The sequence below is a fragment of the Gymnodraco acuticeps genome, unplaced genomic scaffold, assembly GCF_902827175.1.
Source record: "Gymnodraco acuticeps unplaced genomic scaffold, fGymAcu1.1, whole genome shotgun sequence".
NCBI lineage: Eukaryota > Metazoa > Chordata > Actinopteri > Perciformes > Bathydraconidae > Gymnodraco > Gymnodraco acuticeps.
In genome coordinates, this window is record NW_022990335.1 from 506,821 (window position 1) to 530,501 (window position 23,681).

General features: G+C 43.0%; 1 protein-coding gene across 1 annotated transcript in view; it reads left to right on the top strand.

The window, feature by feature from the left end:
• Nucleotides 1–23,681, top strand: part of mtss1la (MTSS I-BAR domain containing 2a) — a 35,976-nt gene that overhangs the window by 2,374 nt on the left and 9,921 nt on the right. Inside the window, 7 exon segments of the mRNA XM_034223331.1 lie at nucleotides 1,300–1,361; nucleotides 1,452–1,477; nucleotides 1,480–1,524; nucleotides 22,194–22,278; nucleotides 22,487–22,578; nucleotides 22,671–22,745; nucleotides 23,232–23,240. Coding sequence (XP_034079222.1) covers nucleotides 1,300–1,361; nucleotides 1,452–1,477; nucleotides 1,480–1,524; nucleotides 22,194–22,278; nucleotides 22,487–22,578; nucleotides 22,671–22,745; nucleotides 23,232–23,240 — 394 coding nt within the window.

Consider the following 23,681-nt stretch of genomic DNA (forward strand, 5'->3'; position numbering starts at 1 on the left):
TTTCCTTCCTCTGTTTGTCTCCCATCACCTCCCAGGGAGCTGCAGGGTGTGGATGAGGAGAGAACTGCGAGTCCCACCCTCCCACTGCTGTGTACATGTAGTCTCTCTGCCTGCTCCTTCACCCTTCTCCCTCAGCTGTCTTGGCAGCGCATCCCTGCTCCCCCCGGGAGTCACAGGCCACACAAGCTAGTTAGACACCTGTTGGAGTGAAGACAGCCAGCCCGGGAGGATCATGGCAAACATTTTGCTAGTATTCAATGGCTCCTTAAATCACTTTCTAAGGCAGAGAGTTAAACAGTAGATGTTACAGCAGAACTGATGAAGAGCAAGACTGTTTTTCAGATTGCAAACTGACTATATATAGTCAGGATGTGCGGCCTCTTTTGGCTCGTCTCCATCTAAGGGGCAAACGTGGTTTATGCCCTTCATCTCCTTTCTCCAGGGCTCAAGCTCTTGCTCTAATGGGATCTAGCCTTGAATGTGTTTTATGTTTGGCTTCTGCTCTTGCAGCTCAAGCCTGCGTGTGATGATCCTTGGGTAAATCTAATCCAGATATTTCAAAGACCAGCCCTACTACCTGCCCGGTGCACATAAATACTCTGATATAAGAGCTTATGCATGTTCAAAGGATATCCAAACATGTGAACACACATACCAGCCCACAGCACAGAACCAGGGTGTAGAGGGCATTTAGGATGATTGAGGACAATTATTACATAAGTACACTGAGACATTAAGTTAACCTTTTAAAGATGAGTCAGAGCACGGAGCTAATACGCCAACCTGTCTTTAACCTCAGGGTAAAGAGCCAAGCTCCATCGTGTTTTTCTTATTTCAACTTTGTGTTGTATCCTGTCAAGGAGCTTATTATGTATTTTTGTGTGTGTGTGTGTGTGTGTGTGTGTGTGTGTGTGTGTGTGTGTGTGGTGTGTGTGTGTGTGTTGTGTGTGTGTGTGTGTGTGTGTGTGTGTGTGTGTGTGTGTGTGTGTGTGTGTGTTGTGTGTGTGTGTGTGTTGTGTGTGTTGTGTGTTGTGTGATGTGTTGTGTGATGTGTGTGGTTGTGGTGTGTTGTGTGTGTGTGTGTTGTGTGTGTGGTGATGTAGTGTGTGTGTGTGTGTGTGGTGATTGTTAGTGTGTGTGTGATGTGTGGGTGTTGTGTGTGTGTGTGTGTGTGTGTAGTGTGATGTGTGTGATGTGTGTGGTGTGTTGTGTGTGTGTGTGTGTCCTCCTGTGCACTTCAATGTCCCTTGGCGCGCACTATTTGGTATTAGACTCTCTTGTTGACCTCTTTCTTATCAGAGCTCTTACCCTGTTTGGGAAGACTTCAGTGCCAAGGCCACAAAACTGCACTCTCAACTCAGGTGAGAAGTGTTTCCAGTGAATGGTGAAATCTGGATGCTAAAAGTATTCAAGCAATATATACAAACTTGCATGTGCCATTTTATTTTCAGGACCACAATTCTGGCAGCAGTGGCCTTTTAGATGCCTTTCAGAAGGTGGCGGACTTGGCCACCAACTCAAGAGGTAAGTGGGAGGTTTCTTTTATTAATACAAGCTCTCATACTGGGAAGACTGAAAGAAGTGGTGGGAAAAAAAGCCAGATTGTCCAAATTCAAGACAACAATGGCCGCTCCAAAAAAGTTATTACTTATTGTAGGTCGCTTTGGATAAAAGCGCCAGCTAAATGCAATGTTAATGTTCTCCTGACTGGCTTCAGCAAGACTTTGATTGACAGATTGGTCATCCATTCACCAAATATTCCATCTTAACTGTTCCCACATTTTGAAAGCCTACTAGCAAATCTTACCCTATAGAGAAAATACTACAAGTACATGAATTGTGTATCAGAATGAGTTTGCTGCAGAACTATAATGTAAGAAAACTATTGGACAGGCAGTGTGTCGCCCCCAAGATGCAATCCTGCCACTCTGAGATGGTCAAAGTTGGGATAGCTCTGGCGGTGAGGGTGGGGGGGTGCAGCTCAGTGAAGTGAAAATCTGAGCTTATTGTTTCTTGGGTCTTAATGAGGTCTGCTGATCTCCTTTGTCACCCCGCTACTGGCAGCAGACAGGCTGGCCGGAGAGGCGGCTGATTAACACAGATTTCTTTGGAGTTGATCGTAGAGAGCCTTATGTAGGTCAACAAAACTGTACAAGCGTGCAAAGTCTCCTGACACACATGCAACACAATCACACAAGCATAGACGCACACAGACACACACACAGATATTCAAAGAGTGACAGCTGCTAGCCGGCCACCTGACCCGCGGGTCACATGCCAACATGCTTTTAAAGAGTTAGCACTAGCACAGCCCCCTACTGACCACTTACTGCTGCAGCGACTAAAGAGGCACTTCTTCCACTGTGTTCACACATTCTCACCAGTTTTACTCCAACAGCCGGGCCAGTAACAGTACAGTTTATTACCATGATGGCGTACATCGACTTTAAATGATTCCCGATGTGAGGGCAAGATGAAGAAAGGTAGACTAGGGTCAACACACTATAGCAGCTGGCAGCCTTCCTCAATAAAAAGAGGTACAGGGCCATACTTCAAAGGAGGAGAGTATTGTAAAGAAAGTTGAACAGCAGCATCATAGATGGACCACAGTGAGATGAGAAGAGAGGTGCACTGAGTTTTACAGCCATAGATGCATAAAATCCCTCAAAGTGTGTCACTCATACGCCCTCTCACTTTTCTCTGCTGGACATTAATTGTGTGGTGCAGAGAGTGGTGCAGAGAACGCTGCATGATGAGACTTTGTTTGAGTAAGAGGAAAAATGAATTTAATTGAGACACAAATTGATGGGTAAAAAACAGTGGCGGCTCGTGGAAAATATTATATTATATTTTTTTGGAGAGAAATTACCCCTTAAATTAGGACTTCTGGTGATGTAATGGCGCGTTTCCAGTGCAGCGCGGAGCTCGCTTTAAGCGTGCCGATCCGTGCGGGGCCCGTTTTTGGTTGCGTTTCCACTTGGCCTAGTACCGGCTAGCGGGTCCTAATTCACAGTTTTTCTGGCCCCATAAAATCGTGGTTCTAGGACCAGGAACAACCAGGCTGAGTTGGGCTGAGTATGCTAAACTAGAGAAAGAATCGCTGGCAAGGGAGCTACAACTACAACAAGATTAACACATTTTACCGTGATTTAATTGTAATACACGTTTCAAAATGATGCCGAATTAACAACATACTGATACCGGTTAGTAAAAACCATGAATTAACGCTTTGACAAGTCTGCAGACAGACGGCAGGCGAAAAACCCTTTTAAAATGCGTGTTTTCTAAATGGAGCTTGGCTAAGCTAACGTTATATATGCTCCGACCGTCCACACTCACAACAACGGCCAATACAGACATAAATAAACCAGCGACTGTATTCTCCATGACACAGACAGTCTGTGGTTTGTACTTGTTTAACTTTTGTCTAGTTTCTGAACAGATCGTATCTGTCCCCGGCTGTTTGAAGAGCAAGCATGGGAAACAAAAGACAGCATTTACCTGTTTGCATCCAGCTAGCCATGCCTTTCTGGTGTACCAACTACTTGAGAAGCCTCGTTGATACGTTTTGTCTTTTTCACAAGCTTGCTGCGATATATACAAATCGGGTTGGTCCGGTCCAAGGTCTTTAAGCAACAGTTTATCTCCCAAACTTCTCCTTTCGAAAGGATTGGAGATTAGCTCTTGAACGGAATTGGGCGGGGACTCCACCTGCACATGAAGCCATCCTCATCAACTACTGCCGTACTGCGTCACCCCACCGGATACGAGTTACTAGTGTCCAAACTACTCACAGACTGGACCGGGCGCTGACATTGGCGCCCGGTGATCATCAGATTTGACGACGCTGATTGGCTGAAATTATGTTTCGTCATCATGGTTTACAGATAGCAACAGTCAGCTGCTAGTGGCTGCTGCTGCACTGGTTGAGGGCTCCTTTCTTACCGCCCAGACGAGAGAGGGTAACGACCATAGAAGACTGTATATATAAAGGTAATGACAAGGCCAGGCAGGAAACATGTGACTTATCAGTAACTTTAGACATCGTCGTAACACAATTTTAAACGAGATTTTATTGTAGATTATACATTTTACTGATACCAATTATATAATATTTACCTTGTTTATTAAAAATATAAATAAAATAAAAAAATGTTTTTTTTAAATATATATTTTTTATTTTGTATGTGGGAAGAGGTGGGGCGGCGCCCCTAGCGCCCCTATGGGCCGGCCGCCACTGGTAAAAATGAAGACATGAGGGGTTTTTTTTATCATATAAAAATCGAACTATTGACGGTCTATGGATGGGTCTGTTGGTTTGCTGTCAATTGCCACTTTGGTCAAAATATAAAAGATGAATCCTAATAGTTTTTATAAGAACCTGAGTTTTTATCCAGTGCCAATGGTTTGATTTGATTGGTCCAATTATTTATTCTATTTTAGGATGAATCTATGCTAAACTAATATTAAGTATTCGCTTTAGCTTGCTATGCTAGCATTAGCAGTTACCTGAAAGCAGCACTCTACTGAAGTACAGCTACCGGCGTGGCTATTAACTTTTAGTCTTTTTTTTTACTGATGGCCATACAAAATAAGCAATTTAAAGTCACCATTTCTAGAATTTGTTTGTCTACTAATTGCTTGTTTAGGTCTTAGTTGATGAATTATTTTAGAACGTTTTTATGACTTTTTTTTCTAAGAAACGTATCAGAACATCTCATGCTAACACAAGATTTAAAGTGTTGCTTTTGTTGGATTTGTGGAGAAACTCAGTTACATCGACTAATTGATAAAAGAGTGTTGATTGACTAATCATTTCTTCAGTCGAGGATAGACCTAGTTATTGTATGCCGAGAAAATATCTTTAAAATAATTGAATATAGACCGACTCATTCTGCTTATGGAGTGTTGTCGTAGAACGTAATTTGATGTATCAAATGTTCAGCCCACAAATTTAATCAACCAATATAAACAAAACATCTTTGTTCATAGTGGCTTTTGTTTTTTCCGAAAATGATTCCATCTAATTCTGCATTGTTTATGTGCTTTTTAACCAGCACATCATTTCATTCCCACTTCTCCTGTGAGAGCCATGTTAGTCATTGCGTGCTTGAACCCCAGCAATGAATTTAACGGAAGGAATGTCGATATTTACTGGAGCTGGCCATCCATGGAGCTGGCTCGTAGTGGGTTGGGATAACCTTTGAACCCAACGCTGCGTGCTGCACGGAAACTTGTTTAGAGTTATAATCAGGGTAGGATTTTCACCGACGGCCATGACGGCCATGCTGTCATTGCCCCTCGGTCTGGCCGTGAAGCCCCGAAAATAATTGTACGTCCTACGGCCACCATGGCCTGTGTGCCCCTGATACTGTTAACATTTGGAAGTTGCTTTAAAAGCGTCAGAACAGTGGTTTCTGAACTGCATTATGCTGCGTTCACAACGGACGCGATGCGAATATTCTCATCGCTCTAACCGCTGGAGTTTCACCTCGGCTGTCAGCTGTGTTTACTCCTGTCATTCAAACAGGACGCGCTGGAGAGGGGGCGGGGCTTATATCCATGTAAATACTATGGTGGAAACCAACTACGACAAAATTAACCTATTTTACCGTGATTTAATTGTAATAGACGTTTCAAAATGATGCCGAAGTAACTAAATACTGATAACGGTTAGTAAAAAACATGCTTTGACAAGTGTGCAGAGAAGACGGCAGGCGAAAAACTTTTAAAATGCGTGTTCTCTGAATGGAGCGATCCCATTCTCCATTCGATCAGATCAGGCTAAACTAACCTGTATCTCACAACAACGTCCTAAAGACAGAATTAAAGCAGCGACTGTATTCGCCATGACACAGACAGTCTGTGGTTTGTTCATGTTTAACTGTTGTCTAGTTTCTGAACAGATATGAGGAGCTGTGATGAGTTGATTAAAGACACACACACACATACCATGTATACATCACTTCAGGGGACATTACATTGACTTACATGCATTTCCTGGAGACTTATCCTAACCTTAACCATAACCAACACATGCCTAACCCTTACCCTTAACCTTACCCTAACCCTAAACCTAACCAAGTCTTCACCCTAAAATTAATGATTCCCCTCATGGGGACCTCCATTTTGTCCCCATAAGGGAGGCGAGTCCCCACACGTGACTATGTAAACAGATTTAGGTCCCCACAAGTATAGTAATGCTAGAATAGATTTATATTGCGCACTTTTCCAAACTCACATTGGTTTCTCATATAGCATCTCTGTATAGTATGTGTATTCACTCTGTCCTAAACGGCTTGTTGGAGCTCCTGTCCTCGGGCTCCAGCCTGAGCACACACACACACACACACACACACACACACACACACACACACACACACACACACACACACACACACACACACACACACACTTTTGCATTTCAAAGTATTGCTTGTTCATACAGTTGAATGTTGGAGCTTCACTGTGCACTGCTGAATGATGTATGTGCATAGTTTGACCCTTGAAGGCTGTTTCTTCTGCTCTGAAATGGAATATATTTGTTACATATTAATAGAATTTTAGATTTTTTGATTTGATTTTGGATTTGTGAATGGGAGAAGTAGTAGATGGAAAAAATACCAAACGCTAATTATTCAAAGTAGAGTATTTCATTTTATATACGGTAATACTAAGGAGGCATAGGCCTACAGTATATGATGATATAATGTTTGACATGGTTGATATTAAAAAAGTGATTTGTTTTCCATGTCATTCGTGTGTTTTTCTTATCAGAAAGTGAAGTTATTTATTTGTAAGCTCCAAATCCAAATGTTTCCCTCAATGGCCTTTGTGCCCTGGCATGTGGCCTTTGCGCCCTGAAAAAATGTGTGACACCAAAGGCCAAATGGCCAAGCCTGGTTATAATCCTAAAATACATTGGCATCCAGATGTTCCACTCTTTCCTCTTGCTTTTGCACTAGTCTGTTCGGGAAACGGTGGTAGATACATGGAGATTACTTGCTCACCGTTTAGAAAGTTTCAGTTCCCCCCCCCCCTCTGCCTTCCTTCACGTGTGTGTGCGTGGGTCTGTCTGCCTGCAGCGAGCATGTTTATCTCAGCGTCTGCACCGCCATATATGGCTCATAGCGCCATGGGGGGGCTGGCCCTCGGCTGTGAACTATTGGCCGTCAACGCTGTCACCCCGATTCCCCTCTCGTGTTTGGGGACAAGCTGCAGCTGCTGGCACAGCTGGATGTTTCATCGCCATCTTCTTCTGCTTCCTTTAATCTACCTTTGACACACTCGTCACCCCTTCAACTCTCACACAGTCTCGCTCCAGACTGTTCACGTTTCCCTGCCAAGAAAAGCAACATTTCCCCTCGCTTAGTGCTTCTTGATTGATCCAGCGAGAGATGACGGTGAATGAAAGAGGGTTTTATGATTTGCTGTCCTGACGCATTTAGTTGTCTCTTAGCTTTTCATACATACTCCATAAGAGCTGTATTAAATTTGGGACCATCCCCCCCATTTCCACCTCATACAACCCCCTCTCATGTTCACATGTAGGCTTCCTCTTGCCCCTGTTGTCCATTTTTAGAGTTTATGGTCACGGCCATGGCGTCAGTGTCTGTGTTTTATGAAGCAGCTGGAGGAGTCTGCTGCCAGGCGTTTTGGCACCGTGTCTGACAGCGCTGTTTCTCTAAGATTTGCCGATGGATATATGTCTGTCTCTCACATCTGGGTACAATAAAGGCCTGCCGACCACAAAGTCTGTATTAGATCTATGTATTAGGAGAATGTTAGCCTTTTTGATTATAAATGTTTCATGTTTCAACAACCATCTTTCTCCGAGGGCTTTGTTTCAGTTTAGCTTGATGGCTTTTGGTGTGTCTACTCTAGGCCATATTCGTCCTTCATTTAATTTAGTTTTGTCTATTTGAGAGGACCAAACCCATGGAGAGTAGTGGGCTCTGTTTGGTGGTTTGTTGTTGCTGAATGACATGTGATATAGTGTATGGTTGACTTAATTTGTTCCACTTTTGTACATGGTTGAATTAGGTAGAGGTCAAAGAGCCGGCATTTCCAGGCTAATGGTCCATCAGGAGATGAAATGCAGGCGCCATATTTCTTCCGAGAATGTAGTTAGAGGGTGAGTTTGGCCATGGTTGGGGGTTGTGGTGTTAGTGGGATTTTCACAGCTCTGGATATCCAGGCTAGGCAGAGGCGTTTAGCTAATCCTCTTAGCCCCACTCTGTAACACACAGACAGAGACTGCCTTCACTTCCCTTCCTGATCAGCAACCCCCAGCTTTAAAAATTCCCACTCTGGGATCACCGGTCAGACTGCGATGCGCTGCAAGTTTGTCCTCATCAACGCTGACTAAACCTCTCTCTCTTTACACATGTGTGCCAGAGAGCGTGTGGAGCCTGTACAGTACACCATTACTAAAACATTACAGTTCCATTGGGCCATTGCAAACTGTCTATCTTTCTTTCTCCTACTCATTCAGTCCTTACTCAGTGGAGGAATGGATGAAGGTATGTTAGTAGATCAGTGTCTCAGCGAAGCGGTAATCTGCTTGGCCCCTGTGCTACTCTGGCTTGGCAGATGGGACGGATATCCCTACCAGCCATCTGGACAGCCTGGCATGGACGAGAGGCGGCCGTGGCCTAGTGTAGAGTGAGATCAGAGGATTACTGTCCCCTGCACTGTCCCAACAGCATAGCTATTTTTTACCGACATGTCAAATAATGAGAGTGCGACCCACGTGACCGGCCCTGACATCCATCAAGCCTGACATTTCATGTTAGAGCCCAATATGAGCTTGTATTGTACCAGTACAGGGGAGCTTAGAGACACATAGGGTTGACTTTGTAACAAGGGTTTATGGATTTTAAATGGACATACATGTACATGTTGTCTCTTCAATGAATTCACTGGATGATGCATTCTGGTCCTGCTGATGCTATGTGAGGCTATTCAGGTATTTAATGACCCACAGCCAATAAGTATCAATAAGGGCCCCTTATTTCTTTCTCAAATGTCTACCTTAGGTGTACGAAAAGCTTCATACACAGCTCTCCATTTATTTTTATTTTTTTGGGGAGTTTATTGGTCTTTAAACTCAAATCTCAATGTAGTCGTTGCCGCATAAATTAATGTTTTCCAACTATTGTAATGACTACATGCACAGGGTCAAGTGGCTGAGACCATGATGTGAGGAACAGGCACAAAAGGGTGCCTGTTATAATATAATAATAATAATGGAAATAAAAACAAATAGTTATGTTCTGCATACGTTTCTCTTTGAGTTTAAATACAAAACTAAGTAAACAAACATGAGGCTTGAGAGGAACACTGTGTTCCGCTTTATCCTCAACACAAACTCACTGTGGAAGGGAGCTGGAGAGGGGAGGGAAAACACACCAGAGAGCCTGATGGAGGAATGTAAGGGAGGACATTAAAGAGGGAATGAGAGGGAGAAACTAGATGAGAGTGGAGGACCGCTGGTAGGATCACATGATTTGTGTTGTGATCATTTCTAGCATTCTTAAATATTTCTCAATGTGCTGTTTTATGGTTTACATCAAAATACTGTGACCAAAGTCATTTAACCATTCTAGCATATTGGCACTGGTGATGGCAATGTTAACCAGTCGGTCCACCACGTTAGTCCAGACATCCATAATCCGCAGAGGATTAATCGTACTAACTAAATACAATATTGCTCTTGTGCCAACATGGGGGAAAGGGCATTCTTGGTTATTGGTCGAAAGTCTAAACTTGTAGTGGAACAACAACCATGCAACTTGGTACAAGCATTCATGTTTCCCTCAAGATTAATTTCCGTAATGTTTTCGATCCCGTGGCTTTTTTATATGCTGACATTCTCATCAACCTCAGCTGTATTGTGTGTTGAATGCTTACTAACTATGCTAACACGCGTTGTAAGATAGTGAACTTGAATGTACACTTTTTACAGCTTAAGTATTGGGATGTTAGCTTTGTAATTGGGAGTGTGTTAGCATGCATATAAGATACTATGTTTTAGATCTAAGCAACAATGTGTCTAATCCTCACAAAGCTGCTAGCATTGTCAGGTTTTAAAATGGGAATACTTAAATCTTTTTTTGGTAAGCAGGGCTTCCAGTTCTAGTTTTTTTTTATACAAGCAGTTGAAGGTGTTGTTGTCAAACTCAATCATTATGGGGAAAAAAGATCTGTTTAACTTATGAGGACTTACAAGTTAGAAAGTTCCAGTATAATCTACTGTTTTTGTAGGAGAGACATTTCAGTCCAACCACCCACATGGAAAAGTTTTCATTATTATTATTATTATTATTATTATTATTATTATTAGAATATAAAGTATGCACAGAGTTTATATTTGACACCTATGCCCTGACTGGCCTCTCCCATAAACTTGTCTCTAAGGAAAATGTGGAGTGATGATAATAAACTTCCCCTCAGGGTAACTTATGACTCACAGGCTACAGGTGGTGGATGGAAAACAGCAGAGGTGTCGGCATTGTGCGGAGGATTGTTTGCAAATGAGCTACTTTGGCAGAACAAGAGAGTGGGCAGAACTTTTTCAGCTGAGACAACCTCCACGGACCGCTGCCTCAAAGTCAGTGTCTGGCTGTTAATACTTTCAGTTTAAATACGTCTGGGTTCTTTTTTTTATTGCTTATGATCCTCCAGTTTCCCCTTTCGAGGTGAGGTGAAGACAATCCTCTCTGTTCTCTCTACTTATTTCAGGATAAACGACTTCTTTCTATCCTCGCTTTATCCTATTTCGCATTTCTCTCTCTGTCTTCCAGTTTTCATCTCCAATGAAACGGCACATCTGGACTGGGGGCGGCATTTATTTATGTCCTCGAACAGGAAGCTTCTTTAACAGAAAAATATAACCTCCTCCTCCTCCTCCTCCTCCTCCTCCTCCTCCTCCTCCTCCTCCTCCTCCTCCTCCTCCTCCTCCTCCTCCTCCTCCTCCTCCTCCTCCTCCTCCTCCTCCTCCTCCTCCTCCTCCTCCTCATACTCATACTCCTCATACTCATACTCCTCATACTCATACTCCTGTCTCGTCCCAATGCACTCCAGAACTTGTTTATACCACATCAAGAGACACCAACCTCTGTGGCTGTTAGTCGCTGTGAGGTGAAACTTGCTGTGCATTGAGGCCAGACAACTGTGTGTGTGTGTGTGTGTGAGACAATTGATCCTGAAGCCGTTTCCTCTGCCTTTCATTTGTGTTGTTGCTTGTAAGAGGAGACATTCCACATGAAAGGAAGTGAATCAAAGGTTTTGAATGTTGTTCTGGTTTCTCCAAAGTTCAATCATGAACATCCTCACCGTCACTAAGGGATAGGGCAATTTCCAAATGTGAAGATTTGCTACATTTATTTTCATTATTGCATGGTGAATTTAATATCTATGATATTTGGCTGTTTCCAAAAATATATAACAAAAAAATATATATATTTCCTTATTTGGTGTAAGAAGAAGTAAAAGTCAAGTCTGTGGCAAAACGAAGGCTTACCAGTTTATAATTTCTAAAAACTAGATATTCATTTTGTAAGGAGGAAAACAATCTCAAAAATAAAATAGGGGGTATTTCTTATTTTTACAAGCACAGCAGTGGGTTCTTTGTCTTGATTGTTTTCATCTCATTGAAGACAATAAATAAAAACAATCATGGCCTATTTTTCTTTTCTAACAAAGTCATTTTGATGTGAAACCCCCTCAATCCAACACAGTCCCACCACATCAGGCTTTGTCAACAAAGTAAAATACACTTTTAATCTCAATCAGTCAGCAGATGAATATAACTGAGTGAAACAGTCGTTCACAATCACGAACAAAGAATCTTGTGAAAAGTCCGTCTCTTAAGAACGTGAATATACTTACATTTTAGATCAGAGAGATTCAATAGAGTTTCTCAAAAGACTTGCACACTGTCTGTGTCTGTCATCCACATAACTTTGTTCAGATCTAGGACTCCACTATTCCACTCTTGTTCCTCAATCGATGTCCGTCCGTGCGTCGCTCTTTTATCTGCTTTCGCTTCCCTCTATCAGAAGCTATTGCTCCCTTACCAGAAGAAGCACAGGATTTCTATTTTTGTAATACTGACGTCTCTCAAGCAGACACTACGGCAGAACTCCAGCTGTGCTTTGAAGCAAATGTTTGATGATTTGAATGTATGATAGTTTTTGAATTCAGAAATCTCAGCGGCATATTTGCTCAAGTAGTAGCTACACGAAAGCAGTGGAGCTTTAAAAATCAAAGCAAAACATTTTTGCACTGTTTTTTCGGTTTCTTTGAGAAGATAAACGCACAAAGGTCCTGTTGGTGTTGGAAAACGTATTTTCAATGCTATATTTACTGGGCCTGATGTGGGAGATTTTGTCCTGTTGCACCTGCAGCAGCAAACACTTCCTCTGCCCTCTGACTGCCCAAAGCCAGCCGGCACCTCGGCAGTGTGTACCCTCTTTCATCCTCACTTCTCATCCCACGGCCCCTTTCATCCATCAGTGGCCTCCGCTGTGTCCCTGCCAGGTCACATTCTGTAGCACTTAAAAGGCGCGAGGGAGGCTAAAGGCAGGAGGATTAACTGTTCATGCAGGCGACGCCAAAGGTGCCAAGGTGAGCAATAAGTGTTGTCTCACGGATGATGGAATTTCCTTTGCTAAGCGGCAAACTTTGTGAGAGCTTAGCAAAAAATGATATTCCTGGGAGTGTTACTGTGAGGATGTTCTGTACCTTTTCGCTCTACAGCCCACATAAACATGCTTTATTGACACAGGAAGCAGAGAAAGTGGGAGCACCCACTCGAGTCAGGAGAACTGGATTCAGCTTGAGAACTCCAACAGCAGCAGAATCTCACTGTAGTCTCCAGTATGCATGAAACCTGAGCCGATCAGCAGGGTTTACATGCTGAAAGGGAGAGATAGCTACCATGTTGAACACATCAGGGAGTGAGACCTGTGGCGGTTTAGCTCCTGGCTCCTGGCAGGAGAGCACCCTATAAAGCAGACCCATTAAAGCGCTCCTCCTACCCCGAGAAACCGGAGTTAATCAGAACCAGAGATTTGGATGGAACCACTCGCTAAACACCCGGACCACACTGTGCTGCTCCTGGATCCTGGAGCTTTAAAACAGTGGTGGAATGTGATGGAATACGTTTACCGAAGTACAATTTAATGTTTACTGTACTTTACCTATTTTCATTGTATGCTACTTAATACTTGTATTCCACTACATTTTGGTAACCAAAATGGTATTCAGAAAATCAATCAACTAAAAAAATAAACATTGCCATAATATTGGTTAAAGAATCCAGCAGCAGTATATAAAGAAACCAAAATGAAATCCACATTTACTAGCTTTGATACACAATAATGTTAAAAATACTTATAACCCATTCATATAATATATGTGATTTAAAAAATGGGCCATAACACATAATGTCTACTAATATCTGATAAGTAAGATTTTAAATACAGGAATTTTACTTGTAACAGCAATTTTACAATTTATTATTGCTACTTTCACTTCTGGGAAAGATTTTATGACTTCTTCCAACTCTTCCCAACAGTAGGGTTTTGACGTTTCCACCAACAATCCTATGTATTCGACAACAAACACAGCAGATCTGGTGGCAAGTCACATGTGTTTTCGGCTTACATATTGGACCAGCTGTCTTTTTAGCTTCGGCAACATGCATGGCAGCAGCTCTGTTCTGATAAACTACACATTACTGTTCAGTTGCATATACGTGTCCTAAGATATACGGCTATGTTACATCATATCTCTCTTCCATCCTGGTCTGTGTTTTACTTCATGAATGCATGTGTGGGTGTCTGCTACTAGGAAGGCCGTGCTTCCCCTGAAGCCCCAGGGGTCCAAGTCTGCTAAATAATCACTTTCCCAGCTCCTACATACGTTTAGCCACGTTTCATGCTACTACAAAGTCCAGTATTAATAGACTAAGATATGGAGGTAGTTGGTATATTATATTTTTAAAGCCCAAAATCTAAGTGTGAAACTGCTTCAACGGGCTTGAACAACAAATAACAATCTCAAATGGGGGACAAAAGGAGGGAACATTTGGAAACAAGAGTAAGTCTTCTAATTCAACATAAGAAATCCTTCTCGAAAAAGACCAAAACAACCAATTAGTTCACTCTTCATCTAAAAATGTAGCAGGCAGCCCTACATTTGAAAAAAGTAATTTACAGTTACAGTTTTAAACATGTGGTTACAGTTGTAAATAAAACAAAACCAAGGCAGATTTACGGAGCCCTGCGGCCTGTACTACGAAGCCGGATTTTCTCTTAGCGAGCTAACTTCAGGAAAAACTCTGGAGAGGCTTCTCAATACTCAAATTTCCCCTCCTCGGTTCCCCTCCTCGAGACTTAGACCCGCCCACAGGAGATGCGAGTGGAGGACCGAGGAGGCGAACCGAGGAGAGAGGAGGGGAAGCAGCAGACGTTTAAGGAAATGAGAACTCCTCTCCTCTGAGCGGTCATTTTAAAGAGACGTCCGTTCATTATTACGTGGCAACAGCTGCATCAGCTGTCGAGTGTTTTGTCATAGCACTGTATCTCTGTTAGATCAGCTGAACATTGTTCCCCCACATATTTACTTTGAATTCATTGAGAGTGCGGTATAATGAGACAATAACAGACTACAGATGCGGACACACACACACAAATATATTTATATAAATATATACAATTTAAAGTATGAGAGCACTCTCATAATAACGTAACACAATCAGAGACTGGATATATCCCCCCCTCTCTCTGGTCGCTGAAATGGGGAATTGAAATTACGGGCCAAAAGTTGTATTTACAAGTAAGTAAGTAATTAAAAGTAAGCAGAGGACACCAAACCAACTGAGACCCGTCTGTCCGCCGCATTTACACACTGTACCACACACACCTACAGCTCCTAAAGCATAAGCCGTTGTGTATTTTATTATGTGAAGCAATTGTCTTAGAAAAATATCGACTCTTTGTTTGTATATATCTACTAAACTAAAGCAAATAAAGAGAGTAGGCCTGTTATACTGAGTGATATATATTATACACACTGCTCTGCTTTCTGCATGGACCTTACAGCTGTTCTCTCTGGAAACATCGCGACGCGATGAAAGCAGTTTCTAAAATAATATCCAGGGGATGCATGCATAGCTGTCATTGGCTGAGATAAGTCCGGCCGTGCGTCACGCCTCCACCGTTCCCGGAAATGCATCCGTGGAGGAACCATCAGTGTATCCTCGGTTAGAGCTCCTCCAGAGAGCCTCCTCGACGCTCGATCCTCGGTGTGCAGATGTCCTTCAAAATGGCGCGCTGAAATTCATTTCCGGGTCACTACCGGAGGACCGAGGAGTCGAGGAGGGGAAATTTGAGTATTGAGAAGCCTCTTGGGTTTCCGGTCCTACGACGCTGGTTCACTTCTTAGCGGGCTAGATCTCCATGGTAATTTATGCTGAACGGCTAACCTGCTCCGGAGCAGAAAGTAGTCTCGTGCGAAAGAGAAAGTATATCGTGCGCACTTAATAAAGTGTGGCCTCGTTTTATTTAAATTGAGGCCACAAATTACATCTCGTGCGCACAAATTAATAAAACGTGGCCTCGTTTTATCTAAATTGATTTCGTTTTATTTGTTTCTCTCTATGAACCCCCCAGGGCTACCCGTACAGATTACTTGGGTAGGTAAACAAAGAAGACAATTGATCAGATTTGGTCTATGTATTACATTTACACAAGTTAAAGAGGACTTTTTGTCTTATACAGAGACACAAACGACAGTCTCCTGTAATTCTTTCACACAGTGACGTCACGAGCTACCCACAATGCAACATGCGCCATATAAATATATATAAATACGCCATTTTCCTGGAGGTGCTAATATCCTGGAAGTGCAAATATAAACAGCTAGCTAACTAGCCAGGCAGAGCGCACTAGGTTTTTTTTCTGAATTAACGACCGAATAAATTGCTGCATGTCTTCGGATTACATCTCTGGACTTGAGGGGTGTGCTCTAGGTCAGTGTTTCCCAACCGGGGGTACGCGTACCCCTAGTGGTACGTGGGTGGTCCCCAGGGGGTACGTGAAAAGATTTTGAAAAGTAAAAAAAAAAAATTATTTTAGATTTTTTTTTATTAAACATTTTACAGGAAAACTGTACCCAAATAATGAATAATGCATAATCTGTAATAATGTAACCAAAATTGGGGGCATTCAAATTAAGTAATAATTTGCTGGCTATATATTATTATTGGCGCGGCGTTCAGCTTCCCGCCGGACTGTCAGGTGTTACATCATCATCATCATTGTAGTGGCGCGCTGGTTTTCTTGCTAGCTAGCAAAATATCAACATCCTATCAAGTGAATGCGCTGGTGTTTATTGAGATCAAAATTTCTGTTAACATAATCATTATGGATCAATGGCTGAGTCGAGCTGGTTCATCCAGAAACAACAGCACAGGTGATACTGCTGAATCAGGAGAACCCGTTCTCAAGAAAATGAAAACAGAGAAGGTGAAGAATCGTCAGTTTGGTGAACATTATGTGCTCTCCGGGTTTACGGTCACAACTACAGAGCCACCGCAGCCAATGTGTTTCATCTGTGGCGACGTGCTTTCTAATAATAGCATGAAACCATCCCATTTACATCGGCACCTTAGTACTAGACATCCCGCCTGTGTGGGTAAGCCTGCAGAGTTTTTCCACCAAAAGCTGGCTGAATTTAAGGGAAGCCAAGAAAAACTAAAGAAAGCGACATCGGTCTCAACCAAGGCCTTGGTGTCGCTACTCGTTGCTAAATCGAAAAAGCCATTTACCATAGCCGAAGAGCTAATCTTGCCGGCTGCTATATTTCTCGCAGAAACTATGCTCGATAAGAAAGCAGCTGATGTCCTGAAGAAAGTGCCGTTGTCAAATAATACTGTGTGTCATCGGATCGACGACATGGGAATTGACATCATTGACCAAGTGGTGGAAAAATGTAAAGCGTCTGGTACGTTCGCTTTGCAGTTGGACGAATCAACGGATGTCAGTGGGGAAGCACAACTGATTGCGTTTGTGCGTTACAAAGACACTTTGGAGATGAACGAGCACATTCTGTTTTGCAAGAAACTCACGGGGAGAACTACCGGACAGGACGTTTTTAACGTTATTGACAATTTTTTCTCTCAACATAAGCTGGATTGGATATCCTGCTCTCATGTGTGCACAGACGGCGCTGCGGCGATGACCGGCAGAGTAAATGGATTAATGGCCCACATAAAAAAGGTAAACCCTGACGTTACATGGACGCACTGCATGATTCACCGAGAAGCATTAGCTAGCAAGAGAATGAGTCCAGAGTTAAACGATGTTTTGAATGATGCCGTAAAAGTGATCAACTTCATACAGTCCAGGCCTTTGAATCATAGACTGTTTCAGTCACCTTGTGAAGACGGTGGGTCAGAACATAAACAGCTCCTGCTTCACACTGACGTCCGCTGGTTATCCCGAGGGAAGACGTTACAGCGGCTGTTCGAGCTACGCAATGAAGTGAGGGCATTTCTGTCGGAGCACACACACCCACTTGTGGCTATGTTCGACGACGCTGACTGGGTAGCTCGGCTGGGATACCTCTCTGATATTTTCAGCAAACTCAACCAGCTGAATCTCTCTCTTCAAGGTAAAGACACAAATGTTCTTAGCTTGTATGACAAAGTGTGTGGATTCATGGAGAAGATCAAGCTCTGGCAGAGCAAATGTGAAAAAGGGGATACAAGTTGTTTCCTGCAGCTGAACGCATACATTGCTACTGGTGAATGTGACAGAGCTCCAATTGTGAAAATAGTACACACACATTTGTCCAAGCTCAAGAATGAGTTCAACTCCTACTTCCCTGATATTGACAACAAGTCATCCACAATGGACTGGGTGCGTAATCCATTTGTGACGTGCATTAAAGCAGCATTCCCGCTAGACTGCAAGAAGACCTCATAGATGTGTCCTCAGATAGGAGCCTGAAGATGAGGTACTCAAGCACACCACTGACACAGTTCTGGTGTGGTGTGGAGAAGGAGTATCCTGAATTGGGGAAACATGCCCTGAATGAACTGTTGCCTTTTGGGTCCACATACCTGTGTGAGGTGACATTCTCCGCCATGATCCACATCAAGACTAAACACAGGAACAGACTCAACTTGGAGAATAACCTGGTCACAGCTGTTGCAACAATCTCCCCCAGACTTACAAAACTGATGAGGGAGAAACAGGCTCAAGTGTCACATTAATTGGTGAGTTACCTTACTTTTTGTTTTAAGTCTTTAAACAATGGCTATTATAATGTATATGATTAGTTATGATTGAATATGATTTAAGTGTCACATTAATTGTCGCATTGGGTCACACAGACAAAAATATCCTCCTCTTCTCTATCTCTCCTCGTCACTTCTCTCCTTCTTCCACTCCCAGGTTTCACCTTAGCTACACACAGGGCCGTATCCAGGCCCCGCCCCCCGGCCCGGGTCTGATATGTGCTGACACACACACACACACACACACACACACACACACACACACACACACACAGCCGGTCTGCCACAATATATAGACTATTAATATATCCTGGGGATCACCACGATTGATTGCGTAGTAGGGGGTACTTTAGGTTGGCTTGAAATGCTTTGGGGGTACAGTACTCAAAAAAGGTTGGGAACCACTGCTCTAGGTCGTTACCAGCGTAAACTAGAGCTATGTGGGTTGTTACAGACTGCCTGCAGATGTATGGAAAAACGACAGTGGCCTTCGTCGATTTTGGCTGCATCTACGTCTAATTTCTGGAAACACCAGGTGAATACCCCACTTGTCACAATAATATTATCATGCCATTGCATATATGTGGTATTTTAGAGTTGACTAGATATTGATTAGGGCAATAGACTATTATATTCAGTACAGGAAGCTTAGCAACACCTAGACGGTGTACGGCTGCTTGCACCTTGCGTAAAACGACGCAGACCGGAAGTACGGTGTCGCGCTCGGCCCAATACCCGTATGTGTGTGTGAAAGAATAGGTCCTGTGTTTGTGTCACACCAACATGACCTTTCTTTAAGTAGATTTCAGCAGACTTTACATTGTATTAGTAGCCTAATACACAGAACTACCATAATAAGGGAAAATAAATATCCTTCGAAAAGTAATTGTCAATTCAGTTTTGTAGTACGGGAACACATATGAGACCGAGCAGCAGAGGAGGGACTTCTCTATTAGGATGGGTGGAAGGATGACTGTTATTTATTTTTTTCAGTTTGAAATCTGCAACATTTAAATCCAAACCCTCCTCCCAGCTTGTATATGTTTGTCACATGCATAGGCGGCGCGTGAGGCTCAGCTTTGGGAAGGCTAAATAACTTTTTTTACCTGACGCTGCCCGCCTCCGGCGTATATAGAAAATAGATCAACTCAGTGTGCGGAGTTTAAATCTCTCAAGTCATATTACCGGATAAAGGAAATACAGTTTAAACTGCCATATGCAGAGAAGACGCCGACGTGTCGCACTTATCATTCATATTAGCCTACATCATCAATCAGATCATCGATCATATAATAGGCTATCATAAAATATCATATATTTCCTTATCTGAGTCAGCTTCTCCAGCCGTATCTAGGGCGTGCAACACTTACAGTGTCACATACTGTATGCAGAAGTATTATTTTAAGCAACACATTATGTTGACGAAACACTCGAGTCAAATCAAATGTAATTAAAGTCAGATCATAAAACTATACGCTTTCAAACACTCGAAAGGCCTAGTTATTTTTTAACCAGTTGTTCTGTATTCACCTTGCAGGTGCAACTATGTGGCTTGTATCCTGGATTATATGTTTAAGTCATGGATGTTTAAAGTTCATATTTGTCTAATATTAGTTTACTTTTCATTAATGAAGTGTGACGCTGCTCTGTCAGTACACTTGTCCCTGTTTGTGATTGGTCAAATGTAGCTAACCCCGCCCCTTTCACGTGAACGCGCTCTCAGCTGGAGAGAGAAACCCTGGCTTGATTTACCGAGTTGATAACCAGCGTCGTAGGACCGCTTAGCGAGATCTCGTTTGTTAGTTTGTTGTTTTTAGTTTGTTTGTTACTCAAACATATCCAGGGTATGTTGAACTGGCTTCGTAGTACAGGGCACAGGTGGCTAGCAGCGCTAATGTCAAAGACACAGACATTATACATTATATTTGTATTTTACCAGGATGCAGTGACACAAATATTTGGGAAGGCTTAGCCTTCCCTAGCCTACAGCACCCGCCGCCCCTGGTCACATGCCTGAGTGCATGCAGGGTGCTGTGGGAGTGAATCGCTGCAGCCCTGTTCATCCGGTGGAGGCCAGAGGCCAGCAGGTTTCTCTGACATAGGCAGGAAGCCTCTGGACCTCCCCAGGATGTAGCTGTCAGCTGATCCCCCTCTGGGAAGGGGAGGAGACGAGGAGGAGACGGCAGAGGAAGAGGAGGGGAGAGGCAGATAAATTGGCAGGTGTGGATGGGACAGGAGAGTGGGGGTTGGGGGCTCTTGCTAGCCGATGGTGACATTGGGGGGAGGTCTGTTATACAGATAAAAGAGCCCCCTCTCTCTCCTTCAGTCTCCCTCCATCCTGTAAGAGCTGATTTGCAGCTGTAGGCTCCTGTAATGCATTTAAGAGAAGAAAGTCAGAACAGGAGAGATGCATACTGTAACCTGTGCACACATGCCCTGTGCACTTTTCTCCTATGACTTCATGCAGCACTGAATAAAGGCTGCTACATGACAGAAACTCAACACCAGTCCTTTAATGATGAACACCTCTCGCGCTATTTATAGCAAGAGCTCAGTGTATAGGTTCCACATGTTCACTAAATCACTTTCTGCTGGTGGTGTAACGTCTGCGTGTGATACAGCTGGATGACCTTTCACCCCCCCTCTCTCATTCACGTAGAAAAGCAGCGCAGACACAGGACAGAGCCTTTGTCTTTTTTCTACATCTGCCATACAAGATGGAGTCCAGATCTGCTGTTTCTTTGAACTGCATCAACTATCACTGGAGTTGACAGCAGAGTGGTGAAATGTTCTTTGAACTGGCACTGTGACGTGATATCAGCCGGAGATGGTGGTAACCTAGTTTCTTTTTGTGATAACTTGAAAAATAGCACAGATCTCACCGGACGTCCATATGGAGCATTCCTTACAGAGTGTCTGATTTCAACCTCGTTAAATTGGTTGTGTGTTTCTTTTTTGTTTTATTCTATGCATCACTTACAGCCTGTTTTTTTAAAGTGTTGAAGTCGGTTTCTCTTCTCGTGCGTCTGCCCTGCATGAATGGTGTTTAGGAAACAGAGAGAACAGGAAAGGCAGAGCAGGCAGGGAAGAATAGAGGGATATCCCCTTACAGGGTTCCCTCCTTTTTCCTCCAGGATAGAGGCGGTGAGAACTTCGGAAAGGGTGGGGGGATGGTAAATCACACCACCTGTCCACACACAAACCTGTGCACATGCGTTCCAAAAAATCACATGTGAATACAAACACAAGCGTGCATGCCTCCGCTCTGAGGCCTGTCTGCTGCTGAGACTGAGGTCCTCTCTCTTTCCCTTTGTGTGTGTCTGTGTTTGGCTAGAGACCCTCAGATTAGCCCTATGTGGCCCAGATTACAACCAGATCAGTGCTGGCACATATTACACCAGGCTGTGAACCTTCATTGGGACAGTGGGCCAGCCTGGGCTTTAGGGGCTGAAAAACCCATGTAATTACACTTCAGTGGAGAGGAGAAGTACAGTCACTGATTTACACAAGCTGTTGTTTATACTGTTGTGGTGTGAGTTACGCACGCAATCCCGGAAGTGTCAAAAGGATAAATGCATGTTTTGTGAAGCGGGAGCTGGGAGTGGAAGGTTTTAGTTTACACTGTCACATTTGCTTTCCCCAAACAAATGTGACTTTTATGGGGTCTGCTTTTACATTCAGCACTCTTCCCCCTAGTGGCTGCAAAGGGAAACACACACGAGGGAAACACACCCGGATAAATCCATCTGACAGTACAGGAATAAACCTTGCAAAAGGCTCTCTTGATGACGTCTCATCCGTAGAAAAACATATTTTTCAATCTGCAATTTGAAAGGAAAACCTCTTATGTAGTGGCTGATAATTTGTTTGTTTTGTCTCCAAGGTGCCACCAGGGACGTCGGCTCAGCTCTGACTAGGATGTGCATGCGACACCGCAGCATTGAGACAAAATTACGCCACTTCACCAAGTAAGTGTCACTGGCTTCTCCCCCTCCATTGCAATTTTCGTACCTCTCTTATTTGAGAGGATTATTTTGATCTGAGGTCCCATCCCATCCCTGTTGACCTCCCTCTCTGCCACTCTTCACTGAGTGTTTTTGCGCCATGGATGGAAGTAAAGCTATTTGTTATGCCTCTCACTCGCTCTTCTCACACTGTGCCTCCTTGTCACTGCAGTGCTCTTATGGAAGGCCTGGTTACGCCTCTTCAGGACAGAATAGAGGAATGGAAGAAGACAGCTAATCAACTGGACAAAGACCATGCCAAAGGTGAACAACATGGAAATACAAACTATAAATACGTGTTTGTGAGAACTGTACATTTGACAGGAGCTGACTTTTTCTTTGGTTGCTCTACGCAGAATACAAGAGGTCTCGTCAGGAAATCAAAAGGAAGTCGCTGGATACCATAAAACTCCAGAAAAAAGCAAGAAAAGGTGAGAAAACACTTCCCACTATGGCAAGAATGTGTAATTTATCAACCTCCCACACCTTCATTGACATTTTAAGGCAGATATTAAAGAAGTATGCTGTGCTGCTGGTCTCTTTTCTGCTCTAATGGTTCAGATTAAACTGGCGCCATCTAGAGTGTAGCATCAGAAATGACAACTCAATCAAATCATAATGCCTGGCACAATTTCAAAAGCTCCTTTCCAGCTTTGGGTGATTTACAGCTTCTACCTCATAAATCAAATAAATTATCTTCTTTCCTGGCTGTGTTTGCATTAGCCTCTACTGCTGGATGTAATTAAACGCCTATTTTCATACAGGATTTACTGCAAGCCAGTAGTACGGTCTGGTCATAAACATGCAATGTGCCCTGATGTGATACAGCTAACATTGCCTGTTCTTCTGTCTCTCCTCCCCTGCCTGTCTCTGCAACCTCTCCTCTATTTCTTTCTGGCTATTTCCCCTGGCTGTAGAGCTTCTAGGTATGTCTGCTGTGCTCCATGACATAGTTTTTAAAGGCATTGTAATCTTTTTTTTAACAAACTGCCAGTAAAAAAACTGTGTTTTCTTAGCATGTTTTGTTTAAGAAAAGGAATTGTTTGACATTTCGAGAAATTGGTTTATTGAATTTCCTGCAGAGAGATGAGAAGAGGATAGCACTCTCCACTGAATGCTAAAGAGGCTACCACCAGCAGCCTTTTAGATTAGCTTTAAACAAAGGCTGTAAACGGGGGGAAACGGCTACCCTTGCTTGAGTAACAAAACTACCTATCAACTTTTTTATATTTCACAAAATAATCTAATTAATCTCTTTTTTTATTCATACAAACAAATTCAATTGTACAAACTACATAGTGCTATGTTAGTTAGTTAGTTAGCTAGCTTGCTCCTGTTCCCTGTTATTAGTCTATATGCTAACCTAA